The sequence below is a fragment of the Amblyomma americanum genome, chromosome 7 (genome assembly GCF_052857255.1).
Source record: "Amblyomma americanum isolate KBUSLIRL-KWMA chromosome 7, ASM5285725v1, whole genome shotgun sequence".
NCBI lineage: Eukaryota > Metazoa > Arthropoda > Arachnida > Ixodida > Ixodidae > Amblyomma > Amblyomma americanum.
In genome coordinates, this window is record NC_135503.1 from 137756109 (window position 1) to 137779571 (window position 23463).

Below are 23463 nucleotides of genomic sequence, written 5' to 3' on the forward strand. Positions count from 1 at the left end.
TGGCCCACTTTTTTCGCGCTTGATATTTCTAGCACTTTTTCTGCAACAGAACTAAGCAGTTTGACGGGTACCCTGATTGCGTTAGCCTGCATATCTGGTTTGTGACGCTTTCTTGCAATTTTTGCTTGCATGACTTCTTCAAGGCATTAATAAAGGTAGACTCAATGATACTTCACCAGCTTCTGCATATGATCTGCATAGGATCATGCATTGCCCCCGTGCTCAGCGATATTTTTCTTGCAATGCATGACAGAGCTCTCAGGAACCGCTTCGAACAGTAAAGCGTTAAAAAAAAATTTTCCGCTTCGTGGACGATTTCTTAGCCCTTTTAGACTGCGGCAACGAAGCCTTCATTCAGGAAGTGCCTCAAATTATTAGTGTTTTTAAGGGTACCCTAGCTCCACTCGAACTAACACACGAATAACCGGACAATGATTCCATGCACTTCCTGGAGCTAAAGATTTTTTTACGCCCAATCACGTGTGCTGGTCATTTGAACCAGAGGGCAAGAAGGCCATCCTACCTTACAACTCCGCTCACTCGAAGCTGATGAAAAGAAGTATCATTCAGTCTAACTTTATTAATGCCTTTAACAAGTCATGCGAGCGCAACTTGCAAGAAAGCTTCACAAACCAGATATGCAGACTCACGCAATCAGGGTACCTGTCACAACTGCTTAGCTCTGTTGCAGAAAAAGTGCGAAAAAGTATCAAGCGCGAAAAAAGTGGGTCACCGGCTGATGCGCGCAAGCAATATGAAAAAGCTGCTGTTATCCCTTACATGCACCAAATTTCACGAAACCTTAAGAAAATTGGAAGAGAAGCGGGAGTAGACGCCTTTTCGCCCCCCAGCGCCCAACGCAGCTCTGTCGGATTGTAAATGAAAAAGAAAAAAGGAACAGAGGATGCACCACTCGGCACAGAAATCCCTCAACGGCATGCGCGGAAGGCGTCGTCTACTCAATTCCATTGTCTTGTCGCAAGGTATACATCGGCCAAACAGGCCGATGCATCAGTGAAAGAAAGGCTAAGGGAGCACAAGAACGATTTATTACGCAGATCTCTCAGGAATCTGCCAGTCCACTGCCGAAACTGTGACCCAAAAAAGCCATGCCACCCAATGTTCGAAAAAGCCACTGTGTTAAAAAAGCACCGGGACAAGCTGACACGTGAAATAGTGGAAGCCACCGAGATTTTAAGGCACGATGGTCAGTGTGTAAGCGCAACCTCGGTTTGACTGTCGGAAAAAGAGTTAGCCTTTCTTCCTGGATCTGTTTGACTTAATCTTGGTGTTAAAAAGGAGTTACATTCATTGCTTTTTTCGCCAATCTCGCTTTTAGCGATTTTATTACTATCTTTTTCTTGCTTTTAGACTTACTTTTCGTTGAATTTCATTTTTTGATATTTGATCTTTCTTGGTTTTACTGCATCTCATCTTATACCTTTTGCCGTGTTTTTTGTTGGCTTCACCTTTCTTGCTCATCCACATTCTTTTTATTATTTTAGTTATCTAGCGCACTTCATCTTCTGTGTTTAGCTGTATTGATTGTTGGCTTCATCTGTTTTGCTAAATTTTCTTTTGCGTACCCGATCACTACTGCGTTTTTATTGCGTGCTTTTTTCTTGCCACTACGCCTTTCACATTTTTGACCATGTTTGATCTTTGTTGGTGTGCATGTTTTGGGTCAATGTGATTGGACCCTTCTTGTAAATTATTTTAGGCAAACCGCACCACGTGTCGGAGGTTTTTCTTGTTTGGTTTTAAGGGGGTTTAACGTCGTAAAGCGACTCAGGCTGTGAGGGACGCCGTAGTGAAGGGCTCCGGAAATTTCGACCACCTGGGGTTCTTTAACCTCCACTGACATCACACAGTACACGGTCCTCTAGAATTTCGCGTCCATCGAAATTAGACCGCCGCGGCCGGGATCGAAGGTTTTTCTTTTTTAAAAGACTTGGTAAAAGAGAGTTTTTTGTCTCATCTTGTTCTGGTTTTATCCTGCCTTGTTGAATTCTTTGGTTTTTAGCCATTGTCATTTTACCACTACTTGTTATATCATTTCTGTTGCCATGAGTGCATAAAAGTTTCGCCGCTTTTCGGCGCCTGTGTTTTGGATATATATGCGGTGTTTCGGGGTTCTTGAATAAAGTTGAAGTTCAGCGTCTGTGACGTCGCGTTCTATGTCTTCTGTCCGTGTTTTTTAAGCGCTGTCAACGAATGAAGGAAAAGTTGTATGTGTGAAAAATTTTGCAAGTTAGCGGCTTCATAAACTCTTTTGCCACAATCAGCGTGACGTCCATTCCCATGGCTTATATCAGAAGGCGCGGCGATCAAAGTCAGAGGAAAGAATATAATAAATAAACGATGATTAGTTAGTGAAGCACTTTAAGCGCGAACGAATGAAAATAGGGTGCGGGGTCACTCTCCTCACCCGCTCATTCATCAGCGCAATCATTAGTCCTTTTCATGGCGAAATCCAGTGGAATTAATCTTTAGTCCATAGAAAATCGTAGCGTAGGGTACATGTGGTAATCTGTATAGATGTGATGATCTGTATAGATGTGATAGATGTATCGATGTGATGAACCCGAGCGCACTGACCATACTACAACATGTAACATGTATGATGTGCGGACAGGCCACACACATCTTTCAGCCAAACGATAACTGCATATGATGAATCATTGCCAGCTTGTTTCACTCCGGCTGCGAGACCTTCGATCCCTCCATGGTGCCTCGCTCAGTCAAAGATCAACCTCGCGATACCTGGTATCTCGAAAAAAGCTGATCTGTCATCACCAGCCCTTAGACAGCTCACGCTACTACATTTGTACGAGAACTACCGTGACTCAACGCATATTTACACTGATGGATGTGTCCTTCCAAGCATATCCGCGGCGGCAATCGTCATTCCAGCGAAAGCTACAACAATCACATTTAAGACGACCCACGCGACAACATCGACGGCAGCAGAGCTCGCAGCGCTCTTAACTGCCCTTCATCACATTGGTGATGAACCGCCACACAAATGGACAATATTCTGCGATTCGAAGGCGGCACTGCAGTCTCTACTGTCACCTCTACGACGCGGATCGCACGTACAACTAATCTTCCATATTACAGAGACGTTACATCATATAAGTGATGCCGGCCATGAAATAACGTTCCAGTGGCTTCCAAGTCACTGCGGGATTATCGGCAATGAACGGGCGGATCACGCTGCCCGCTCAGCCCATACTGAGGAACGCCACGTCCCAATTCCTCTTTCTAGAACTGACGCTGCACGGAAGCTCCGCCTACTTGCTCGGCAGTGCATCGAGTCGCAATGGAATGAGCCACATTTAAGAAATACGCGACTGTACTCACTTGATCCAACATTAAGTTTTCGAGCGCCATCACAGCTTCGCCGTAGAGACGTCACGCTTTTATATCGACTTTGGTTGGGTGTTGCCTTTACTAAAGCCTATGCCTTCCGCATAGGGATGACCGACACCCCAACCTGTGACCACTGCGGCCATGAAGAATCAATTGGCCATATATTGTGCTCCTGCCCGCAGTACAGTCCACAGAGGGCATGCCTTAGCCACGAATTTGACCAACTGGACGACCAACCGCTATCCGAAAAAAGAATTCTACAACATCGAAAGAACCTACCGTCGCAGAAGAAGGCCGTGCAAGCGCTTTTGCGCTTCTTACAATCTACCGGCCTGTGTGAAAGACTTTATCTGGAACGCCTTGTGTGTGTGTGTCTCCATGTGTGCACGTTCCTTTTTTTGCGTTTTCCTCTCTGTCATCTTTCTAGCCCCTATCCCCCATCCTCAGTGTAGGGTAGCAAACCGGAGACTCACATCGGGTTAACCTCCCTGCGTTTCCTTTTCATTCTCTCTCTCTCTCTCTCTCTCTCTGTATAGATGGCTATGTCGGGATGCTACTTTTCAAACAAAGAAGGCAACGACTAGATGTTCGTTTAGACAGTTCCAGTTTTAGTAAACGTATCACTGTTTTCGAGCACCGTGTGGCTGTTTTATAATCCCAACATTCCGCAGCAGACTATCATACGCCTATCAATTTGAACACTGTATTTTAACTGTGTTTTTCGTGCAAAAGTGTGACAGATCTGGGCATGTATGATCGCACAGGTTCTTCCTGCCGCCACAGATGTGGTCGCGGTGCTGTTTACTTATGCCGCCCGCGGGCTTATTGGCATGTCATTTTCATCGCCGCCAGAAATGCAGTCTGTCATGTTTGTGCCGAGAACAGCAATTCGATGCCACATCCAGAAGAGTGGGAGCCGCCAACATTTTTAATGCGAGATAATTATGAGGCTCACAAGGCGAAAAGTCCGGCGTTGACGTTGTCCACACGAGACTTTTCGAAAACCCACGCGGCCTCTATATCATCAAGAAAGAATATAAGCAAAATTTGTCCCTGGCTACTTACATTTTCCTGGCGACTTACTAGCAGTGCTGTTTTAATTCAAGCATTATACTAAGGCCTGCCTTTCTCTGGAGCCTTCATGCATCACCTTAGACGTCTCTGTATTCACCTAGAGGCACTCTATCGACACGTGTAGCTGGCAGTTTTTTTCCAGCTTTAAGCTCATACATCACCCTTAAGCTAGTGCTCTCTGGTGTCCATTAGGGCACCGCACAATCTCCCTTTGTTTTCTTTTTATGTAGACATGTCTGTTTGCTTTACTTAATGAGAACGCACCGAAGTCGTTGAAGACCACACACAAGAGCAATACTCGAGAGAAAGAATGGAATGCGCGAATTTCGCACCAAGCTACAAGTTTAAAAGCGACAAAATTGCACTAAAAAACATAAAACAGACACAACACAGCATCGATCACATTAAAGAAGGAATTTGGTGCACATTTTAACGGGATCCTATGACATCTAAGGGAATGTCATCCACCGGAAGTGCATTTAGTGACAAAAATTACTACTTCAAAATATGCCGCCGGCAGTGTAAAGGTGGAGGTTGTGATGATGGGTGTGCATGGATAGAAGATCGGTCCAGGAATCAACTATCAAATTTGAAATATTATTGAGTTATTCGTACAGCACAAACAGGAACATTAGTCTGAGGATCACTGTCCTACTGTCTTATGTAGGAAAAACTGCTTGCAATTATTATGGACAACAGTGAATATATTCTAAGGTAGGAAACGAATTAATACGAGCTGATTTTTAAACATTTCCGTTAGTGACAATTTCTTTAAAATAAGGATTCCAGTCTATAAAACTATATTGGTCTTTCATCTTATCGGGGCATTTTGAAAAACAATTTAACAAGGGACGGTGTGGCTTTTTTATACAACAAAGGGATCTGTTTTTACGATAGTATGAAGAATAAATGTTTCTACTTCCTTGGTAGATATGCTGTTTCTACATGGTAACACTTAGGTATCTATATGTGTTAACTTTGAATCAAGGACATACGTTGATTTAATGTAGAAACTAAAATGTACCGCTTATAACCGTTCAGTTGAGAAGGGCTGATTTTTCACTGCATAATCCATAGAATCAATTGAAACATCCGTGGGAAACAGCATAAGTTATCGTTCACACAAATTTGATCACAGACACAATGAATGGACTTCGATAGAAAGCAGTCATCTCTGAACAGTCTTATGATTCGGGATGCGATGTCAGTTGAGGCCACTATGTCGGTAAATTATTTGTAAATCAAGGATCAAGGAGGAAAAAGAACGCCCCATTGGGGAACACCGGTTCCAATGGGGACCAATATGAAGCGACCACTGACTCGGACAGACTGCTTTGTATTGAAAAAAGTAGAGATGAACCGAATGTGCAATGTTTTGTAACCTAAAAACTCTTCTACAACCTTTGTCCGTAAAGTTTAGAGACTGATTTATTTTCTTCGCCAGAAATGATTCCCCAAAACAAATCTTGGTGTTTGTGTGTAGGGCAATCTTTTCGGGCTAACCTAAACTGTTTATGTTAATTGCTCTGGCAGCCGCTAGATGGCACTACATGTAGAAAAATACGTTGTCACTAGTCATTTGCGGATTCTACTGTGAGTGAATGTGAAGAGATAGACGTCCACCTAGAACAGCGCGCAAACATGAAATTCTGTGTGAAGCTTGGCAAGACCGCCACACAGACGTATGAGCTCCTTCGTAACGCTTACGGCAACGAGACATTATTGCGGGCGCGAGTTTTCGAGTGGTACAAGAGGTTCATTTCTGGGAGAACGTCGGTGGAAGACGACACAAGGCAGGGGCGCCCTTAAACCTCATGGAATGAAAGCAACGTGGCTAGGATAAGAGAAATCGCTCAGCAAGACCGTACCATTAGAGTCCGCATGCTATCAGATGCTCTCGACCTTAGTGAGACAACATGGCGGAAAATTTTGCGTGAGAACTTGAGGAAATGAAAGCTGAGTGCCAGACTTGTGCCGCACTCACTCACACAGGACCAGAAGAACACGCGGACATCAGTGAGCGCTGATTTGCTTTCCGAGGCGGAGAAGGATGCTGTATTCGTCAACAGCATCATTGCTGAAGACGAAACATGGTGTTTTCAATACGAACCTCAAAGAGGCAGAGCGCCAATTGGCGGCCCACAAGCTCTCTGGCATCGAGAATGGTGCGCCGGCCGATAACCGAAACGAAGACGAAGCTAGTAGGTTTTTTCAATGCCAGAGGTGTCATACACCACGAGTTCGTCCCACAAGGGCGGACGGTGAATCAGGAGATTTATGTTCGCGTGCTCCAACACATGCGTTATGCACTGCGACGCCATCGCCCTGACTTACGGGCATCTGGACAATGAAGCCTTCTCCACGATAACGCAAGGCCGCACACTGCTCTCAGCGTGATAAAACTTCTCGCCAAGCACAACATTACTGTACTTCCCCATCCGCCGTACTCGCCTGACCTCTCCCCATGTGATTTTGTTCCTTTTTCCTCGTGTGAAGAGAGCCCTAAAAGGTCGCTGGATGGGGAGCGTGAAGGCCATTCAAGCCGCCACGACAAAGGAGCTGACAGCTTTTCCAAAAGAAGCGTTTTTCAACTGTTTCCAAGACCTCAAGAAGCATTGGATGCTATGTATAGACTACAAGGGAGACTATTTCGAAGGGGTGCTGCACAAATGATTTCAATGTTGAGCGCATCTTTTTAAATGGACTCAGTCTCAGATCTTAATGAACAATGGTTGTATGTTTACTTTTCCGTATCCCCTGTACATGCCACCTCTTTAATGGCGTTTACCGGTAACCCGCATTTTCATGTTTCGACTTCTGGAGAACATTTCGAGTTCTGTCGCCGCACAACCAGCCTTCACGATGTTACTGCCCTCCAAAATGACCTCCACTTCACACGAGCATGATGCGGCGAAGTGCTAACTCAATCTAGGTGCAAAAATATCAGCTATCTAAAACGGGAGCCCAGGCTTGTTGGTCATTCATCATGAAATAGCGGAAAAGAAAACACGGACATAGAAAAGAGCACGACAACAGGAGCGCTGATTTTCCTCGGAAAGTCAGCGCTCATAAGTAAGAATAAGAGTAAAGTCAGCGCACGTGTAGTCGTGTTATTTGCCTTGCTTTCATCGCCCTCGCTCACCAAACTGGCTCTTTAATCCCAGGCCTAAAGCATACCCTGTACGTTGATGATATTACCACATAGACCACTCATGGCTTTGAAAGGAAAATTGAAGGAACTCTTCAGTCAGCAGCAGACACCATCTCCGCTTACGTGTCATCTATCAGGCTCGAATGTTTCTACTCTAAATTCGAGCTCTAACTAATTAGACCAAAATATGACGCTAACTCGCCCATCCAAATCTCTTTACAAGGATCTCCTATGCCCGTCAGGCACACACTCCGCATCCTTGACCTCCATCTGCAGGATTCTGGATGAAATAAGCATACCCTTGAAACACTCAGGGCTTCCACGCAATGTGTTACACCTTCTAGGCCGCGTATCCTCGCTTAACAGAGAGACGAGGAGAACAGCATGAAAGTGGTACATGCATTTACGCTTAACCGCAGTCCATACGCTACTCCATATGTCCAACTGAACCGCACGGAAACCAAACGCGTGAACGCTATGATCCGCCTTGCGTATAAGGCTGCCCTAAACCTCCTTGTAGCACTAGCACAACCAAACTCCTTGCACAAGGCATGCATAACACCCTTCAGGAACTAGTTGACGCGCACCTTCAGACACACTACCTTAGACTTGCCGCGAGCCCGACTGGCCGCCGCATAATCTCCTCCATCCGCATCAACATTCCCGCTAACCATTCAACCCTTATAGCAATCCCTCGACACATCCATACAGCTCTCGTTGTAAAACCCCTCCTCGGAACGTCCATCTCTTTCCATACCCTTATTAAGTATTGCGGGGAAGACCACGATGCCATTTGGGTAGACGCCGCATGTACAGCGCATGAAGCAGTAGCCGATGGCTGCAATCGAAGCCTGCTCAACCCCCTAATTCACCGTATTTCCTAGGCCACTACGCCTGAGAAGAGTCCGCTATTGCACTAGCCTTTGCACATTCGGACTCTCAATACATCTTTAGCGACTCCAAAATGGATCTGTACAACTTTGCCAGAGGCAAGATTCACACCCCGGCCTGCCGCTTGTTTAACACCGCTACGAAACATTTACCACGCAGGGTAGAGCTCTAGTGGGTGCCGGCTCGCTCCGGGAACACTGATACCGAGGCTGCTGATAACTCAGCCTGTGGTTTGTTTTGCCGGGCTCAGGGACAGTCTCGACCAGGGATTCTCAAGTGAACGGGCGCATACCTTTGCAGAGCTCACTCAAATACCTCGTTTGGCCTGTCGGAGTTACCCCGTCCACACCCCTCTTTTAGGCACTCCCAACAGATCCTCTTCAGATGCCTCCAGACCCGCTCTCTGTCGTCCCCTGTGCTCTTATCCCACTATTGTGACAGGTTTCCTGCATGCTCAATATGCGGTGACCCTCACGCCACACTCTGCCTCATCCTTTGCGGCTGCCCTGCTGATGCTCCCCAGCAGGGCAGGACTGGGAGTCACGTCTGCAGACCCAACATATCAGCTCGCTGGGTTGACTCGGGTTGCCAACGTCATCTCTCGACATGACCAATCTGATGCACGGCCGGACCGCGCAGTGGCCCTGTGACCCAGCGGGGTCTAAAACTGACTTGTGAAAAATAGTTTTTTCTTCATGTGTCTTTGTCCGAGTGCTGTTCTACACTGTTTAGCGATGAATTCAGTAATCTCTTCTTATCAGCAACGCAACCATGACGTGCCCGTTCATTACTTAGCACAACGTTATAACGTTGGGAGCTCTTACCAGAAAGAAGCGGGTTCGATCACGGCCGTGGTGGTTGAATTTAGTTGGAGGCGAAATGCTAGAGACCTGACTGTGCGATGTCAGGGCACATTAAAGTACCACAGATGGTGTAAATCACCCGCAGCCCTCCATTACGTCGTGCCTCATAGCATGAGTCGCTTTGAGACGGTAAGACCCATAAGTCAAAGCAAACTATACGTCACCGACCAGTTTGAATTTTATGTGCTGTCCTCTAGAGGCATATTGTCAAACTGCCATTATTAACCTTAAAGTTCCTGTCTAATATGCTTCCCTCCATTCTTATTCTCTTAGTTCCTTCAATCTGACGGTCCGCTTTGCAGTCACTACCTTCCCTGGGAATATATATTCCTGCAACGCTTCCAATGCTTCGCCGTTTATCATAAATGTCTGTTCTCTTTCAAGATGTCCAGTCTTACTTTATTTTCTGCATAATTTTTATACCTCCTATTATAATGTTTCTGTCGGCGTCATCGTTTATCACTTGCAGTTCATCCCCAGAGCCTAATTAGAAAAGAGCCGCCGCGGTGGCCGAGTGGTTGTGCCGCTCGGCGGCTGGCCCAGAAGACGCGGGCTCCATCCCTGCCGCGGCGGTCGAATTTCTATGGAGGCGAAATTATACAGGCCCGTGTGCTGCGGATGTCAGTGCAAGGTAAAGAACCCCAGATGGTCGAAATTTCCGGAGCCTTTCACTACGGTGTCTCTCATCGCCTGAGTCGCTTTGGAACGTTAAACCACCATAAACCAAAGCAAACATAATTATAAAATAAATGTCGTGAGCCAATCAGAGATTACTAAGCTATCCTGCGCGAAATTTCCTCTCAGACACTTCGAAATCCAGGTATCTGAATATCACCTTTTGACGAATAGTCGTGAAAAATCGGCTCTCCATGCATGGTACCCTTCCTGACCGGGATTTAATTAATTTTACTGCGGAGTACAATGGTGCTTGCACATCCGCTATAGACCTAAGGTATAACAAGCATGACGACGATGTCAAGAAACTCTCTCTGTTGAGCACGTTCCCTTTGCCCTATTCTGCCCTGTGCGCTCTCGGCTGCTTGTACGCCGTATCCTGGTTGTTGTTTCGTCATCCTGACCTTGGGCCAGTACTTTTACGTTTGCCTCATCTAAACCTCGGTTCCGCAATGCTTGCAAGACAGTAGATGTAACTACTGAATCAAATATTTTCTACTAATCTAAGGCGGCTTTATACACAATTTCAGTTTCGATAGGTGACTGTCGCCATGTTCGTTTTACTCGAGCGCCATCTACCGCCGACGCCATCATGGACTGATAATATGCAGCCCGTGATTTGCAGACTGCGGCAAGTGATCTCTGGTAGTTCGATCCGCTATTTTTATTCCTGCCAAGCCTAGAGATTGGGGTCCGCCTTGTTTTCATCCTCGTGTATGCTGTGCCATTAATGTCTACAACCACCAACCAGGACAGGCGACCATGCTTCGACCCAGCGAACGGTGAGCATCAGGGAGTGCCTTGCTCGCAGTTCGCGTGTGTCGTTTTTAAACGAATTACGCTAGTTAAAGCCGTCTTCGCGTATGTCGGAGAATGACCCTCAACGACGTTCAGCCCAACCACGTTAGCCGTGTGTGTCACCATATGTGGTATAGTTATGGTGTCGAACCATTGACTCATGACCTTTAGGTTAACCTTTGACCTTAGGAACATCCGATGGGGTGATGTGAAGCCACGCGATGACATCCGATGGAGATGAGGTCATACTACGTCATGGCCACGTGGTCGTGTGGGTATATATCGCTGTCGCGAATGTGTGTTGGGGAGCTGCCATGGACCTCAGACGCTGAGCAAGCGTCCTTGCTTTTCGCTGAATTTTAGGTTTAGCCAAGTTAAGCCACTGCCAATTTTTGTGTCACCGGTTGCCTATAGCGTAAACGTGTTGCATTATTCAAAACCAAAAGCGAAATGTGTTGAAAATGAAAATCGGGCAGATCGATAGAATATCTGCGGTGGCGAACTTTTCTGAAGGATGCTCTGATTGTCTGCTTTGCCATGGCGAGGGTGATAATTTAGATTTCGGAGCTTACGACGCAGTCACATCGTTCGGAAATTGAAGTTTCTGGCGGCAACAATATGCTATGTCGCCGAAACGAATGCACAATCTGATAGTTGCAATGTGTGTTTGCAGCGATACGCGCGATGAATTCAAAATTCCGTCCCTCCTTTGGCTTGCAAAGTACTGTTCATGCTGCGAACGATAAGCCAAGTCACTAAACGTAATACTCATTCTCGCCAGCTCCACTCCCTACTGTACTCACTAATACACAAATACCGAAAAATGCGTAATTACTCGGGGTGATCTGTTCATAAATTAATGTAACGCTATTACCTATTACTGGTAAGCACAATAGCCGCACTTGTGTTCAGAATTCCAGTCTGTTTTGTGGAGTACATTTACTCCAATCGTAACGTTTTTTTTAAAGTCTGGCCTGGTTATGCATCGTTTCGTTGAGTGGACGTGTTTACAATGAACTCGACGTGCTTTCAGTCGAATGATTTACTACAAGAAAGGTAGAGTTAACCGCCGTGTGCATACCATCTGTTCTTTAGTGGCCGTGGCTGAAGTTTTTCTCGCTTTGCACTTGGGTAAAAAGTTTGCTTCACCGCTTCTATTCAAATCAAATCAAATCTTTATTCAGCATTCTTCCGCGTTTAAAAAAAGCAATGCTGGGACAAGAGCAAAAAAGCTGCTACAAGAAGCTTGACGAGGCTCTTGCCCCTGTTTGATAGGCAGCGCGAAGGCTTTATATTCACGGTAAATACATATTGTTTGAATATATGTGTTGCATCTCACAGACAAAAGAAACACAATCGTATTCGCGTACAATAGCATCTCACATACAGGTCAACATTGTGAAAACATATACAGCCAAAGGTAAAGAAGAGAAAATGCATTTCTGGTCCAATTTAGACCATTTTCACTTAGGACGTACAGACATATAACAGAACTATACAAATCTAGTACAAAAACAAGTATGCTGCAAAATAAGAGAAAGCTTTTACATTACAAAAATTTTTCTTTTTTTTTTTAAATTTGGAGACTGTCGTTCGTTATCAAAAATTCTTTCTATTGTTTTCTAGTCCTGGTGGTCGGGTCTATGTGTCTCTTTTCAAGGCTATTGAGCAGGAATGGTAATAATAATAATAATAATTGGTTTTGGGGGAAAGGAAATGGCGCAGTATCTGTCTCATATATCGTTGGATATTGGAACCTGTTGAAACCATCATTGGTTCGGGAAAATGGCAAATCCCCTATTTCTCTTTGCCTTACGCTGTACGGCAGTTGCAAGGATTTTTTGAGGCGGCTCATTCGAAGAAAATGCTTATTTGTGTGTTTTAAGCTGCTCTTGTATTTTAAAAACAGGTTAAATATGTACGCATGCCTGACAGTAAGGGCATTAAGTGATTGAAACAAATCCCGCGTATGGGAATCGTATGGTGCATTTGCAATATGGCGAACAGCTTTTTTCTGTATTAAAAGTAACTTGTGAATGTTTTTTCGAGATGTTTTACCCTAAACAAGGTTACAGTAGTTTATATGCGGAAGGAATAAGACATTATATAGAAGAAGCTTGAGTTTCGGCGGAATCACATGTCGCAATCTAGAAATTATTCCACATGCCTTTGCCACCTTTTTAGCTACAAGGTCAACATGAGCGTCTCAAGTTAAATTTTCGCTAAAAATGAATCCTAGTGGTTTAATCTGCTTCGCAAACTCTATTTTTTAATTGTCAAAATATATATCCAAGCAACAATTTATTTGCCCTTACACCTGCACAAATAAAATACATTTGGTTTTCGCTGCGTTTAATTTTAAGGAATTTACTGTGCCCCATTGAAACAATCTATCAAGGGTAGTATTAGCTAAGCTTGCGAGTTCCTTAATCTCCTTGGACTGAAAGAAAATGCTGGTATCATCGGCATAGATAATAAAATATGCTTGATCACTAATGCTTATTAACTCATTAATATAAAGATTGAATAAGATTGGTCCCAGTAAACTGCCCTGCAGAACCCCTGCCTTCCCAGGAAGCAAAGATGAATATTCGCCTGCAATAGCGACGCACTGTTTTCTATGTTCATTCAATGCTGTGCATATGTGATTACTATTTTCGTACCAACGGCACTTTTTTTTCTGTCAGGAGGCGATGCCTGTTCGTGAATATGCGGGGAGGCGAAGCGAAGGTGTGGCCAAATATGTGATGTCCTGCATCGTTTGCTACTAGGTTAAAACAGCTTTGCCAGCCTCCTAACATAATGTAGAAAAGTTGGTAATTCAGGCGCTGTGCTGCGTTTCGAGCACGAGAATAAGCATAGACAGTGGGTTTCTTCTTGTCTGCATAAATTCACAACGTGTGCTGAAAATATGCGTACGTTTGTTGTCGGCGCAAGTGTTTTCTGCTTACCAATGCAAGACGGGCTGGTGGACAGGGATAACGAAATAGTGATCGCAGACGCGCTGAGACCTAGAAAAAATATCCTTCGCGTACATACTGGCGTCAATAAGTTAATAGCGTTAGCTCTTACTACTTACGTTTGTCAAGGGCGCGTTTGTCTGCTATCTTGGTCATATTGACCAAAAAGTTACCACGTGACCACACAATGTTACATAACAACAGTAGGCGCGTGGCGCCTCAGTTGATACTTATACTTTTGATTAATTTATGTGTGTCAGTATAACAGCCATCTAAGTGGGACACACCAGGGACCACCATTTGCATAAAATTTGGGGCCACCCCTTTGACGCAGATTGTCCGAAGTGGTGTAAGATGACCTGGCCTGTCCCTGAGGATCAAATTACTAATTGAGATGAAGCTCAAATAGTGCGTGGTATTCGCACCGACGACCTTTCCGCCCTCAAACCCTGTCAGTAAAGCAGCTGAATGGGCTAGTTGGTTTTGCATCTTGGTGAAAAAAACAGCGCACAAGCAGACACAGACAGAAAGAAGGGGACAGCGCTTGTCCCCTTCTTTCTGTCTGTGTCTGCTTGTGCGCTGTTTTTTTCACCAAGACTCAAACCCTGCATTTCGAGGACCGTCAGACAGCGGTAGTCGCGGGGGATTCCGGGTGGTGTCAAATGGGTTCGCCGTGTTGCGATGCACACGTTCATAAAATTTATTAACTGATATAAAAAAAATATAGCGGATATAACGAAGGTAGCTGTAAACCGCAATAGTAGTGCAAAATTCATGAGGTAGATAGTGCTGCTTGTGTCTTAGAAGTGTTTGAGGCCAGGAAGGGAGTTTTGCGGACTAATACCCTTGTCACACGGCCAGTTTCACTGGCCATCAAGTCGAGGTCCGTCGAAATTCGCCATCGAACTCGAATGAGTTGTTTCGCTGCTACACGGTAAATCTCAATGGCCACTGAAATGGTTTTCGTGTCTAACGCCAAGCTTGTGTGGCGCCACAATCCCTACTTTGGATTTTGCAAAAATAACAAAAATATTTGATAATTGTATACTAAATGTTTAAATACACGCATACGCGCATGTTGTTTAAAGCCCTTTTAATTGCGCGTACGCGACGGACAGATTCAGACACTGCTGTAGCCACTTTAATAAAAGACGAGCCAAAACCAAGCCAGTCCAGCTGCGTCGGAGCGCTCCTTCGTCAGGCTTAGCACCTGGACAATCGCCTTGATATCTTAAAAACAAAAGCTATTTGTCTCTTGAAACTTCATGCAAGGGTAAAAATGGGCAAACCGAAGGCGAATACAACAGCTTAGAACACGATATTGCTTTGAGGGATTAGCGACGAAGCTGTTATCGCTGTGAAGGGGGCGGTCAGCGCACCGCCATGTTGTCAACGCTAAGTACGCAAGCAACGCAAAGAAAGCAACGCGAAATTAATGTGCTTAAAACCACTCTGATGCAATTTATAAGTATTGTACAAACTGCTTGCATTAAAGTTTAGGCGAATAATGTTTGTTCATGCTTTTGTAGCGTGAATGTATCGTGTACGAAAGTGCGCTTAGCGCCGCTCGAAGCAGCGCTAGCAACCTTGGGCAGCGCTCGAAGGCCCTCGAAATCTTGATGGAGTTCCGCGCTGCTCCGTTGACTCGATAGACTATTGACTCGATGGCCATTGAAACTGCCCGTGTAGCAGCGCTTGATCGCCTTTGAGTCGATAGACTATCGGTTAGAGGGTCTTTGAAATGCCCGTGTGACAGGAGTATAAGACAAATAGAGTCACGTACCACGAGATAGACACGTTGTGCGTTGCGTGCGGAGAAGCGGAGGAAACGGCTGAACAGTTGATACTTTTCTGTAAAGGGCTTCATCCTACAGAGGAAAGCAGCGGAGCTGATTTATCCAAAACATGGTGTAAGTACAGTGAAGGAAAAGTAGATTTTAAGCGGGGAGAAGTAAGCAAGCGAAGGTTATCTGATTCGTGGCTAAAATCAAGACAAGAGTAAAATTTCACAAGTCATGGCTAGGTGGCTTGAACCATCGACCGATTTAAAGGGTTCAGCCTTATCCATCCATCCATCCATCCATCCATCCATCCATCCATCCATCCATCCATCCATCCATCCATCCATCCATCCATCCATCCATCCATCCATCCATCCATCCATCCATCCATCCATCCATACATCCATCCATCCATCCATCCATCCATCCATCCATCCATCCATCCATCCATCCATCCATCCATCCATCCATCCATCCATCCATCCATCCATCCATCCATCCATCCATCCATCCATCCATCCATCCATCCATCCATCCATCCATCCATCCATCCATCCATCCATCCATCCATCCATCCATCCATCCATCCATCCATCCATCCATCCATCCATCCATCCATCCATCCATCCATCCATCCATCCATCCATCCATCCATCCATCCATCCATCCATCCATCCATCCATCCATCCATCCATCCATCCATCCAATCGTCCGTCCGTCCATCCGTCCATCCATGCATCCATCCGTCCGTCCATTTCATTGAAGCCTAACGTTGGTCTGATGCTATTCGCGACTACTTTAGTAAACCCTGGAGTAAAGGAACAGTAAGCTAATCGGTGGGTAATTTTGAAGGCCGTTGCGTTCTTTACAAGTGATTACGATAAATTTAGTCTTCTTCTATGATTCCGGTGCCCTCGAAGTCATGAAACGTAGCGTACACATTGCGGCCAATTTTTCTTGCGCCATCTCTCCGTCGTCGTTCAAGAGATCTGCATTTGCCTGATCATCACCAGCTGCTTATTCATAGCCTTCAAAACTTTATTTACTCCCACAGCCATTACGTGAGCGCGGGATGTGATATATCTGCTCCACTGCGTCCGTCAATATTGTCCTGATTATTTTACTTATTGCGTACATATGCAGATCACCTGGGCTAACTGTTAACTATAGCGTAACCGTATAATCATAGACTGCTTGAGTACTAAGGTCGTTAAAGGGGAATATCTACTTCGCATCGGAATTCTAAATCTTCCTACTTTCTGTCTTACCACTAACTTTTTTATATAGCTTCCTACTAGTTTCATTCATACTGTCTTCAAGGCTAGGCTAATTCGAGATCTTACCATCTTGTGGTCCCTACATCTCCATTTGCCGAGCGCCTTCCCGGTCTCTACGCTCTCAAGATGCGCGCGTAGCGTGAAGTCTACTACACGTTTAGACTCGCCGTTTAGACACTTCCGTAAGTCCACTTTCGGTTCTCCCGTTTGCTGAAGCAAGTGTTCATGATCTCTAAGTTATTGCATTCTGTGTTCTGTACTAATAACCCCCTGCGCTATATTTAAATCTGTTCGAAAATCACCCACTGGCTGCGTTCCTGCCTGCTTCTTGGGAAACTAGGTACTCAGTTTGAGTAATATGAATAGCTGCAAACACACATGAAAGCGTGATAATAACTTTGCTCTGAAGTAAGCGGTACAGTGAATGGACCATAAGATAAGGTATATAACGTGCACACAAAAGTGGTACAGGCACCTGAAGCGACCGATAAACCACAGACATACCTCATTTGTCTCTGTATTCCTGATCTGTATCTGAACCATCCACGGCCATACAGTTTTAGCAGCATCTCCTCCGAGAATTCGGCCCGCGGCGGAGTCGTCAACATCAAGGCCAGACTGGGGATTGTGGCTGTAGCTCAGCCCACATTCACTGTAGTCTGCGCAAAAAAAAATGAATGAAGGTTGGGCATTAGGATGGGAAGATGTGAGCGCCTTTATTCAAACGGTTGTTAAGGCATGCCGCGAAGCCCGCCTTTAAACACCTTTTTTTGAGAATGAGAGAATGCGTCCTTCCGCAATGTTTCGTTGTTGTCTCCCCGCTTTTCTTAGATACATTAGGTAACACATCCACACAACGTTGCAGACCATGGTTTGGCTGTTCTCAAGCTACCTTTTAAAAGCTGTGCTTTTACATCGCATATGTTCTAATGTTTGCAGCTACCTCTACATGCCATGGTTTCTGATGAACGAACAGGCGGCGCCAACTAAGGGCCTTCGTCCGATCGTTTTTGAGCGGCTTCCGCCAGCGAGCGGGCGAGCGGGTCCGCCCCGTCCGGCGAACGGATGGAAAGTTGGTCAACTTCAACTTTCGAGCGGGCGAGCGGGTCCGGCCGGGGACCGGACTGCAGCTATTGGCTGCTTTTTCCGTGACGTCATTGACATCTCGAGCCCCTCCACCTCGCTTCTGCCGGGGCAAGATGGTCGTCCGTCGACTGAACGGGGGAGCGTGGCCTAGGTGGTGGCAGGTATGTCCCGAAGCATATTATATAGGCCACATGTTGACATTACGGGTGTTCAGAGCGACTGCGAACTTCGCCGCGTGCAGCAGTGACGAGCGACAGTTCCCCTAGTTGAATTCTGTAATCATCTACGCTGACGGAGTTGACAGAGCGCCTCTTCAAACCGACACAAGATCTGTGCAGTGGCGGTGTCACGAAGTGTTTATTTCGAGCGGTGTGTGGTTGTCGCAAGCGTTCCTAATTCCTGCTAGGATCGTCACGGACAGTGGCGAGTAACAGCTGCTCACAGTGAATTTCTTGTGCGTGCATGAGCTGCATAGCACAGTCACAAGTGTCAACGTAGAGAACGTGATTCCGATCGGGGCGAGTGCTTTTACGTCAAGGCTGCGAAATGTCCACCTGCAAAAGCTCACGACGGACGCCCTGCTTTCCGGATGCTGAAATGACCGTGGCGTTATGCAGCCAGTCGCATTCCTTGCGATTGTTGCAGTGATCGCGACCGAAGCGACCACACGACATTGTTTCTGCTACGTATCCATTGCCATTTTGTTCGCGATTCGTGCGGGCACTGTGCTCGAGAACTACCGTGTGTGCGACGTGACACGATCTTGGCTGCACGGCCGTCGGACGGTTTTCTGCGGCGACAAAAGCAAAGCCGCCATCCTTCGGCACATTTTTGCTCCATTAAGTACATATTGTGATGATGGGTGCTCGGGCTACGAGTGGCCGGCGGCACTGTGTAACTTGTGTGAAGACATCGGAGTGCAGTGCAGATGCATCTTCGGGATCGTGATTTCTTTTATTTCCTTCCGGCTGTGCGGACATTAGTCTGCAATAAATATTTTCGTGATGAATGGGTGACTGAACACTTCTAGCCATTTCAGTTTAGGTTATGACAACAAGGTATTACGGGATTGCGAACAAGAATCATTGCCACATTTAAATCACAGCTAGTTAAGTGTAGATTCTCTAATATCAGTTCACTCATGAGTCTGCTTTTCAATTAGCATTTCACTTTATGTTGCGCGAAAAAAACTGTTGAAGCAGCTGCGGGATCAAAGCTCTCCGCAGAGCAATTTGGGCACAATGAGCCATGATGAAAAAAATAAATAAATATAAAGAAAATATTTCCCATTGCTTTTTTCTCTTCTTGCTTTGACCAATTCTTGAATATATGAAGTTGATGTGAGTCTTGGTTTCCACTGTAATCAGAAAAATGTTCTTGACAGCTGGTTCTGTTCTTAAATGTGAAGAAATGCTCATTGTTAGTACTTTCGGTTTCTGTTCCTGTAAATATCTGCCTGGTCTACATAAATAACGTAATTCCTAAAGTTCAGACGTTGAAGTATCTCGGAGTAATATACGACACTACTCTATCCTGGCGGTCACACATTGATCAGGTTTCTGCTAAAGGAGTTCGGGACATGGCATCCTGCGCAGGCTTTGTAGTGCTAGGTCAGCCATGAGAAGGCATACACTTCTGATGATTTATGAAATATACGTCGGCCCAATTCTAGGGTTCGGCTGTGTTTTGTTGTCAGGATCTCCTGCCTATCAACTTCGCCCTCTTGTGCACTTGAAGCGTGAGGCGTTGCGCCTGTCTGGTGCTTTCAAACTATGTCGCCAATGCTGTTCTGCACCTTGAGGCGCAAAGCCCAACTTTATCAGCTAGGTTTCGCCTTTTAACAGTTCAAACTTTTTCAAAATTGTGCCACTCACCTCTTCACCCTTCCAGTATAATATTTCTTTGTAAACCTGCAATTTTTTTTAATGCCGCCTGGTCTCATTTGCATAATCCGCACATATGTTTCGTGCAGTCCCTCCTTGATCCCTTAAACATTCAGTTCACAGATGTCCGCCAAATGTGAAACAGATCACCTTCTGGCCAGATTGAATTCGATGACATTTTCCCATCGAGTGCAAAGCTGCAGCGCTTTCCTCTTCTTCAGGGTTTGTTGCAGGACCACCTAAGGCCATTTCCATCTCATATTCTTATTGCTACAGATGCCTTACGGGATCGCGAAAAGGCAGGTGTGGGAGTTTTTCACCTTCACTGGGTTGGTCTTATTCTCTCCGTCGTCCTTACTTCACTCCAATGTATCTGGCTGATTTATTAGCAGTAATCTTAGCCTTACGAAAATTACAAACTGTCGTTTCCCAGGTCGTGGTTATGGCGATCGCGCAGACTAGATTGGTTGGTTGTGAAACTTTATTTCCAGCGGATATAGAGGAGCGATACGAAGTCGCCCCCCGCTTAAACGGCGGCCGCTATCCCTTGGGCAGCGGCGGCGTCTTCAGCCAGCTGGAGGAGCTTGATCTGTATCCCCGGGTCGGGGCTGAGCAATAGAGCCTCCCAATGAGCAGAGTCGGTAATGAAGTGACTCGCGGGTAGGGACGGCGGGCAGTTCCAGATCATATGATTTAGATCGGCTTTCGCATCACAATTTTTGCATTTGTTTGAGTAGAGTCCTTCCGAATAGAAGCTACACAATTGGGGATTTGGATAGGTGTTTGTTTGAAGCTAGAGGTCCCTTTCACGCGTTTGCGTTGCCGGTTTCCCCTTCTAAATTTCTACCTTCTCAGATCTGGCCTGGCGGTTTCTTCATTTTGCCCTTTTTGTGCCGAACCTGAGACAATAGATCACTTCTTGCCGCTGTGCCGCCGCTGAGGAGGTGTCTTTTGCAAATTCTGTTTCACCAGCTGGGTTTGCCTTGGCGCTTCTTTGCTTGGACGGAGCGACATCAGTGTGCGCTCTGTTGTGGAAAATTTCCTTCGAAAAAATCAGTGACTCACATTGTATTTTTTTCTTTTTTTCCACTCTCAGGCAGTAGGAAATTGAAACATTACAGACAGTGTATACTATTACGCACATTAATGTATTGTCCCGTTTTCGAATACCGAGTTAACAGGACCCCTCCTGTCTTTGCGCCTTCGAATCTATCAGCCTATACACAATTACTACTCCTTTTCCCGTCAACACGTTCCTATTTTCAGCAATTAACCGCCAGTGTCTTGGTTACTCCCCCATAGTGAGTATGTGCCAGCATTATTTGAGGTCGACCGACCGACCGACCGACCGACCGACCGACCGACCGACCGACCTACCGACCAGAAAAATGAGGTGATCTTGAAGCGCCACATGGGCCATGACACTCTTTGTTGTTAATTTTGCTCACGGTCCTTTTCGTTCGCGTGATCAGCGGCACGAAAGTGGGTGTTGTGTGCACAATGTTATTGTTGCAGAGCATCTCGTGAACTCGGCTTTACTGGTGTTAGGCGGTTGTTCAGCAGCAGTCCCAGGGACAGCCGCGCCAGTTTGTTTAACAACACATTTTCGAAGCCTTGAGAAGGAGATGTCATGGATGCACATGCGCACGTCTATCTGCTACCTTCATTTGCCTGCGACTGCTTGATACGGACATGATTACTTGTCTGCTGAGTGACGGCGATGGTGAGCACATTCAGCTGTGTGTTGGCAGTGTAGAACGCTTCCCAGATTTCCTTAATCCTCCTTACATTTTACACTAACAAAAATTTATTTGCTGACATATATATATATATGTATATTTGCACCTTTCACAGTGATCGGCTAGGCTTCCTGGCCCACATATCCGTTCACTTTTTTGTGGTCACGACAGTACCATTCCTGCACACATTCAAAGCCACTATGACAAGGCTTATTTCAGTTCTTTGAAATGTGCTAAGCACTGTTGCATGGTGGTCGGCTCTGCAATGCCGACGTTGCCCTGTTTCTGAGAGTCCTGTAGTATCAATGGAACCGTTGATCTGTCAAGGCAAAGACCGCATTTAATTTGAAGCCATTCCCTTACTCCTCGGATTTTGAATGAAATGGATGTTGCTGCTTGCATTAGCAGATGTCCCGCTTTGCCCCGGCGCCTATTTCTGTTCTTGCACACTGCGCATGCCTGAATCAAGAGCGTTGCATTTTTCTTTCCTTCTGCGCTGTAATTTGCATAAAAAGCGCTAACCTAGTATTGTGGGCGGCGGGTAGGTATCTGTGAGGTTATAATATAAGCAAGGGGTTTTGTTGTTTTATATTTAAGCAGCTTAATTTATTTCGTGCAATGAGCAATCTAAGCCAGGTTGTGAGTCGCCGAGCCCCGACAGTGATTTTTAAACTAGAAAGAGAAGTGCTTTGGCAACCAGGAAGTGCTTGAGCTGGTTAGAAGTCAGTGTGTCAGGCAGTTCGCAGGTTAGCATAAAATTCTGTGCAGACAGTGGGGCAAGCATTGTGATGGCAATTCCAGTGCGCGAGAAAAGTATATGATTCAGGCAGCGTTTGATTTGTCTGCTCAAATCCAAAGTTTAAGTCTTTCCCCTCTGCACGCTAATGGGACAAAACACATGCGACAATGAGCCGTACGCATTTTCACTCTGTCCACTCCGATCAGCAAGTTTCCATATTAAAGCGTAAGTGCATTCAAAAACGTTTTTCCCCAGAAACACTCTCAATAGTTTGAATACATACTAACGAGGCCTGTACTAATGAGGAATGGCTGTTTATATGAAATAATGGTTAATTTTTTAGTTCTGATTGGGACACCAGTTATTAATCTGTTATTTTGACTATGTGGCTAAAGAAGTACATTTCTCTCGCAAATTATGAAGATGATTAGAAGGATGGGTTGTATGGCACAGCAGTTTGTTGGTTGAATAATAGCAATTGGCTTTAGAAGACACCACTTTAAACAGCAGACTGCAAAATGAGCCCTGTGGACCTGGCCAAGGTATGCTAGGAACAAAGACGACAGAAAACGACACCACTGTACATAGTAGCAATTCTTGCTCTGTTGTCTTCGTCCATTAGCGCAATTTCAACATGCCAATTTACCACCGGTTCACCCGACAGTACACTCGCATCAAGTTTTATGAAATTTGCAGCAAGCATCAACGGGACAGGAAGCACGGTGTACGCATATCTAGTGCATAATGTGCAGATAGCTTCCTGCCTCATCATACCTTGACTCTTCTATGTTTCTTACCTATCATTACCCAGCACCTATGACCCTATTTATGCCATTACCATGTGCTGCAAATCACCAAACACATTTTGTACTCTTGCCTTGCTAGATTGCTTAGGCCCATTAAGTTGTTTCATCAAAATTGGCAAGCTTTTATAAAAGATTCCTGCAATAGCCAACTTGCTCTTTTTCACGACGTGCACCTTGACTGCAATATCCCCCTCGATGCTTTTTTTCTTGGCTGTGAAAAAGCATGTGATTCGCTTATTTGCATAGGCTTTCTTGTCGTGCTTTAACTTGTATCCAAAAAGTCTAAACTAGATCCAAGCTTAAACAGCCAGCCGTCGGCAATTTCTCTTGCCAATTGTTACGCATCCTGCCTTTTCCTGCAATATTGG

The 23463-nt window shown here is 45.4% G+C and overlaps 1 protein-coding gene across 4 annotated transcripts in view; it reads right to left on the reverse strand.

The window, feature by feature from the left end:
* LOC144096606 (complement factor B-like) overlaps positions 1 to 23463 on the reverse strand; it is a 227044-nt gene that overhangs the window by 64059 nt on the left and 139522 nt on the right. For all 4 annotated transcript variants that reach the window (XM_077629415.1, XM_077629413.1, XM_077629416.1 and 1 more), the window contains one exon: positions 17347 to 17501. In XM_077629415.1, the coding sequence (XP_077485541.1) occupies positions 17347 to 17501 (155 nt within the window). The remainder of the gene's footprint in view (positions 1 to 17346; positions 17502 to 23463) is intronic.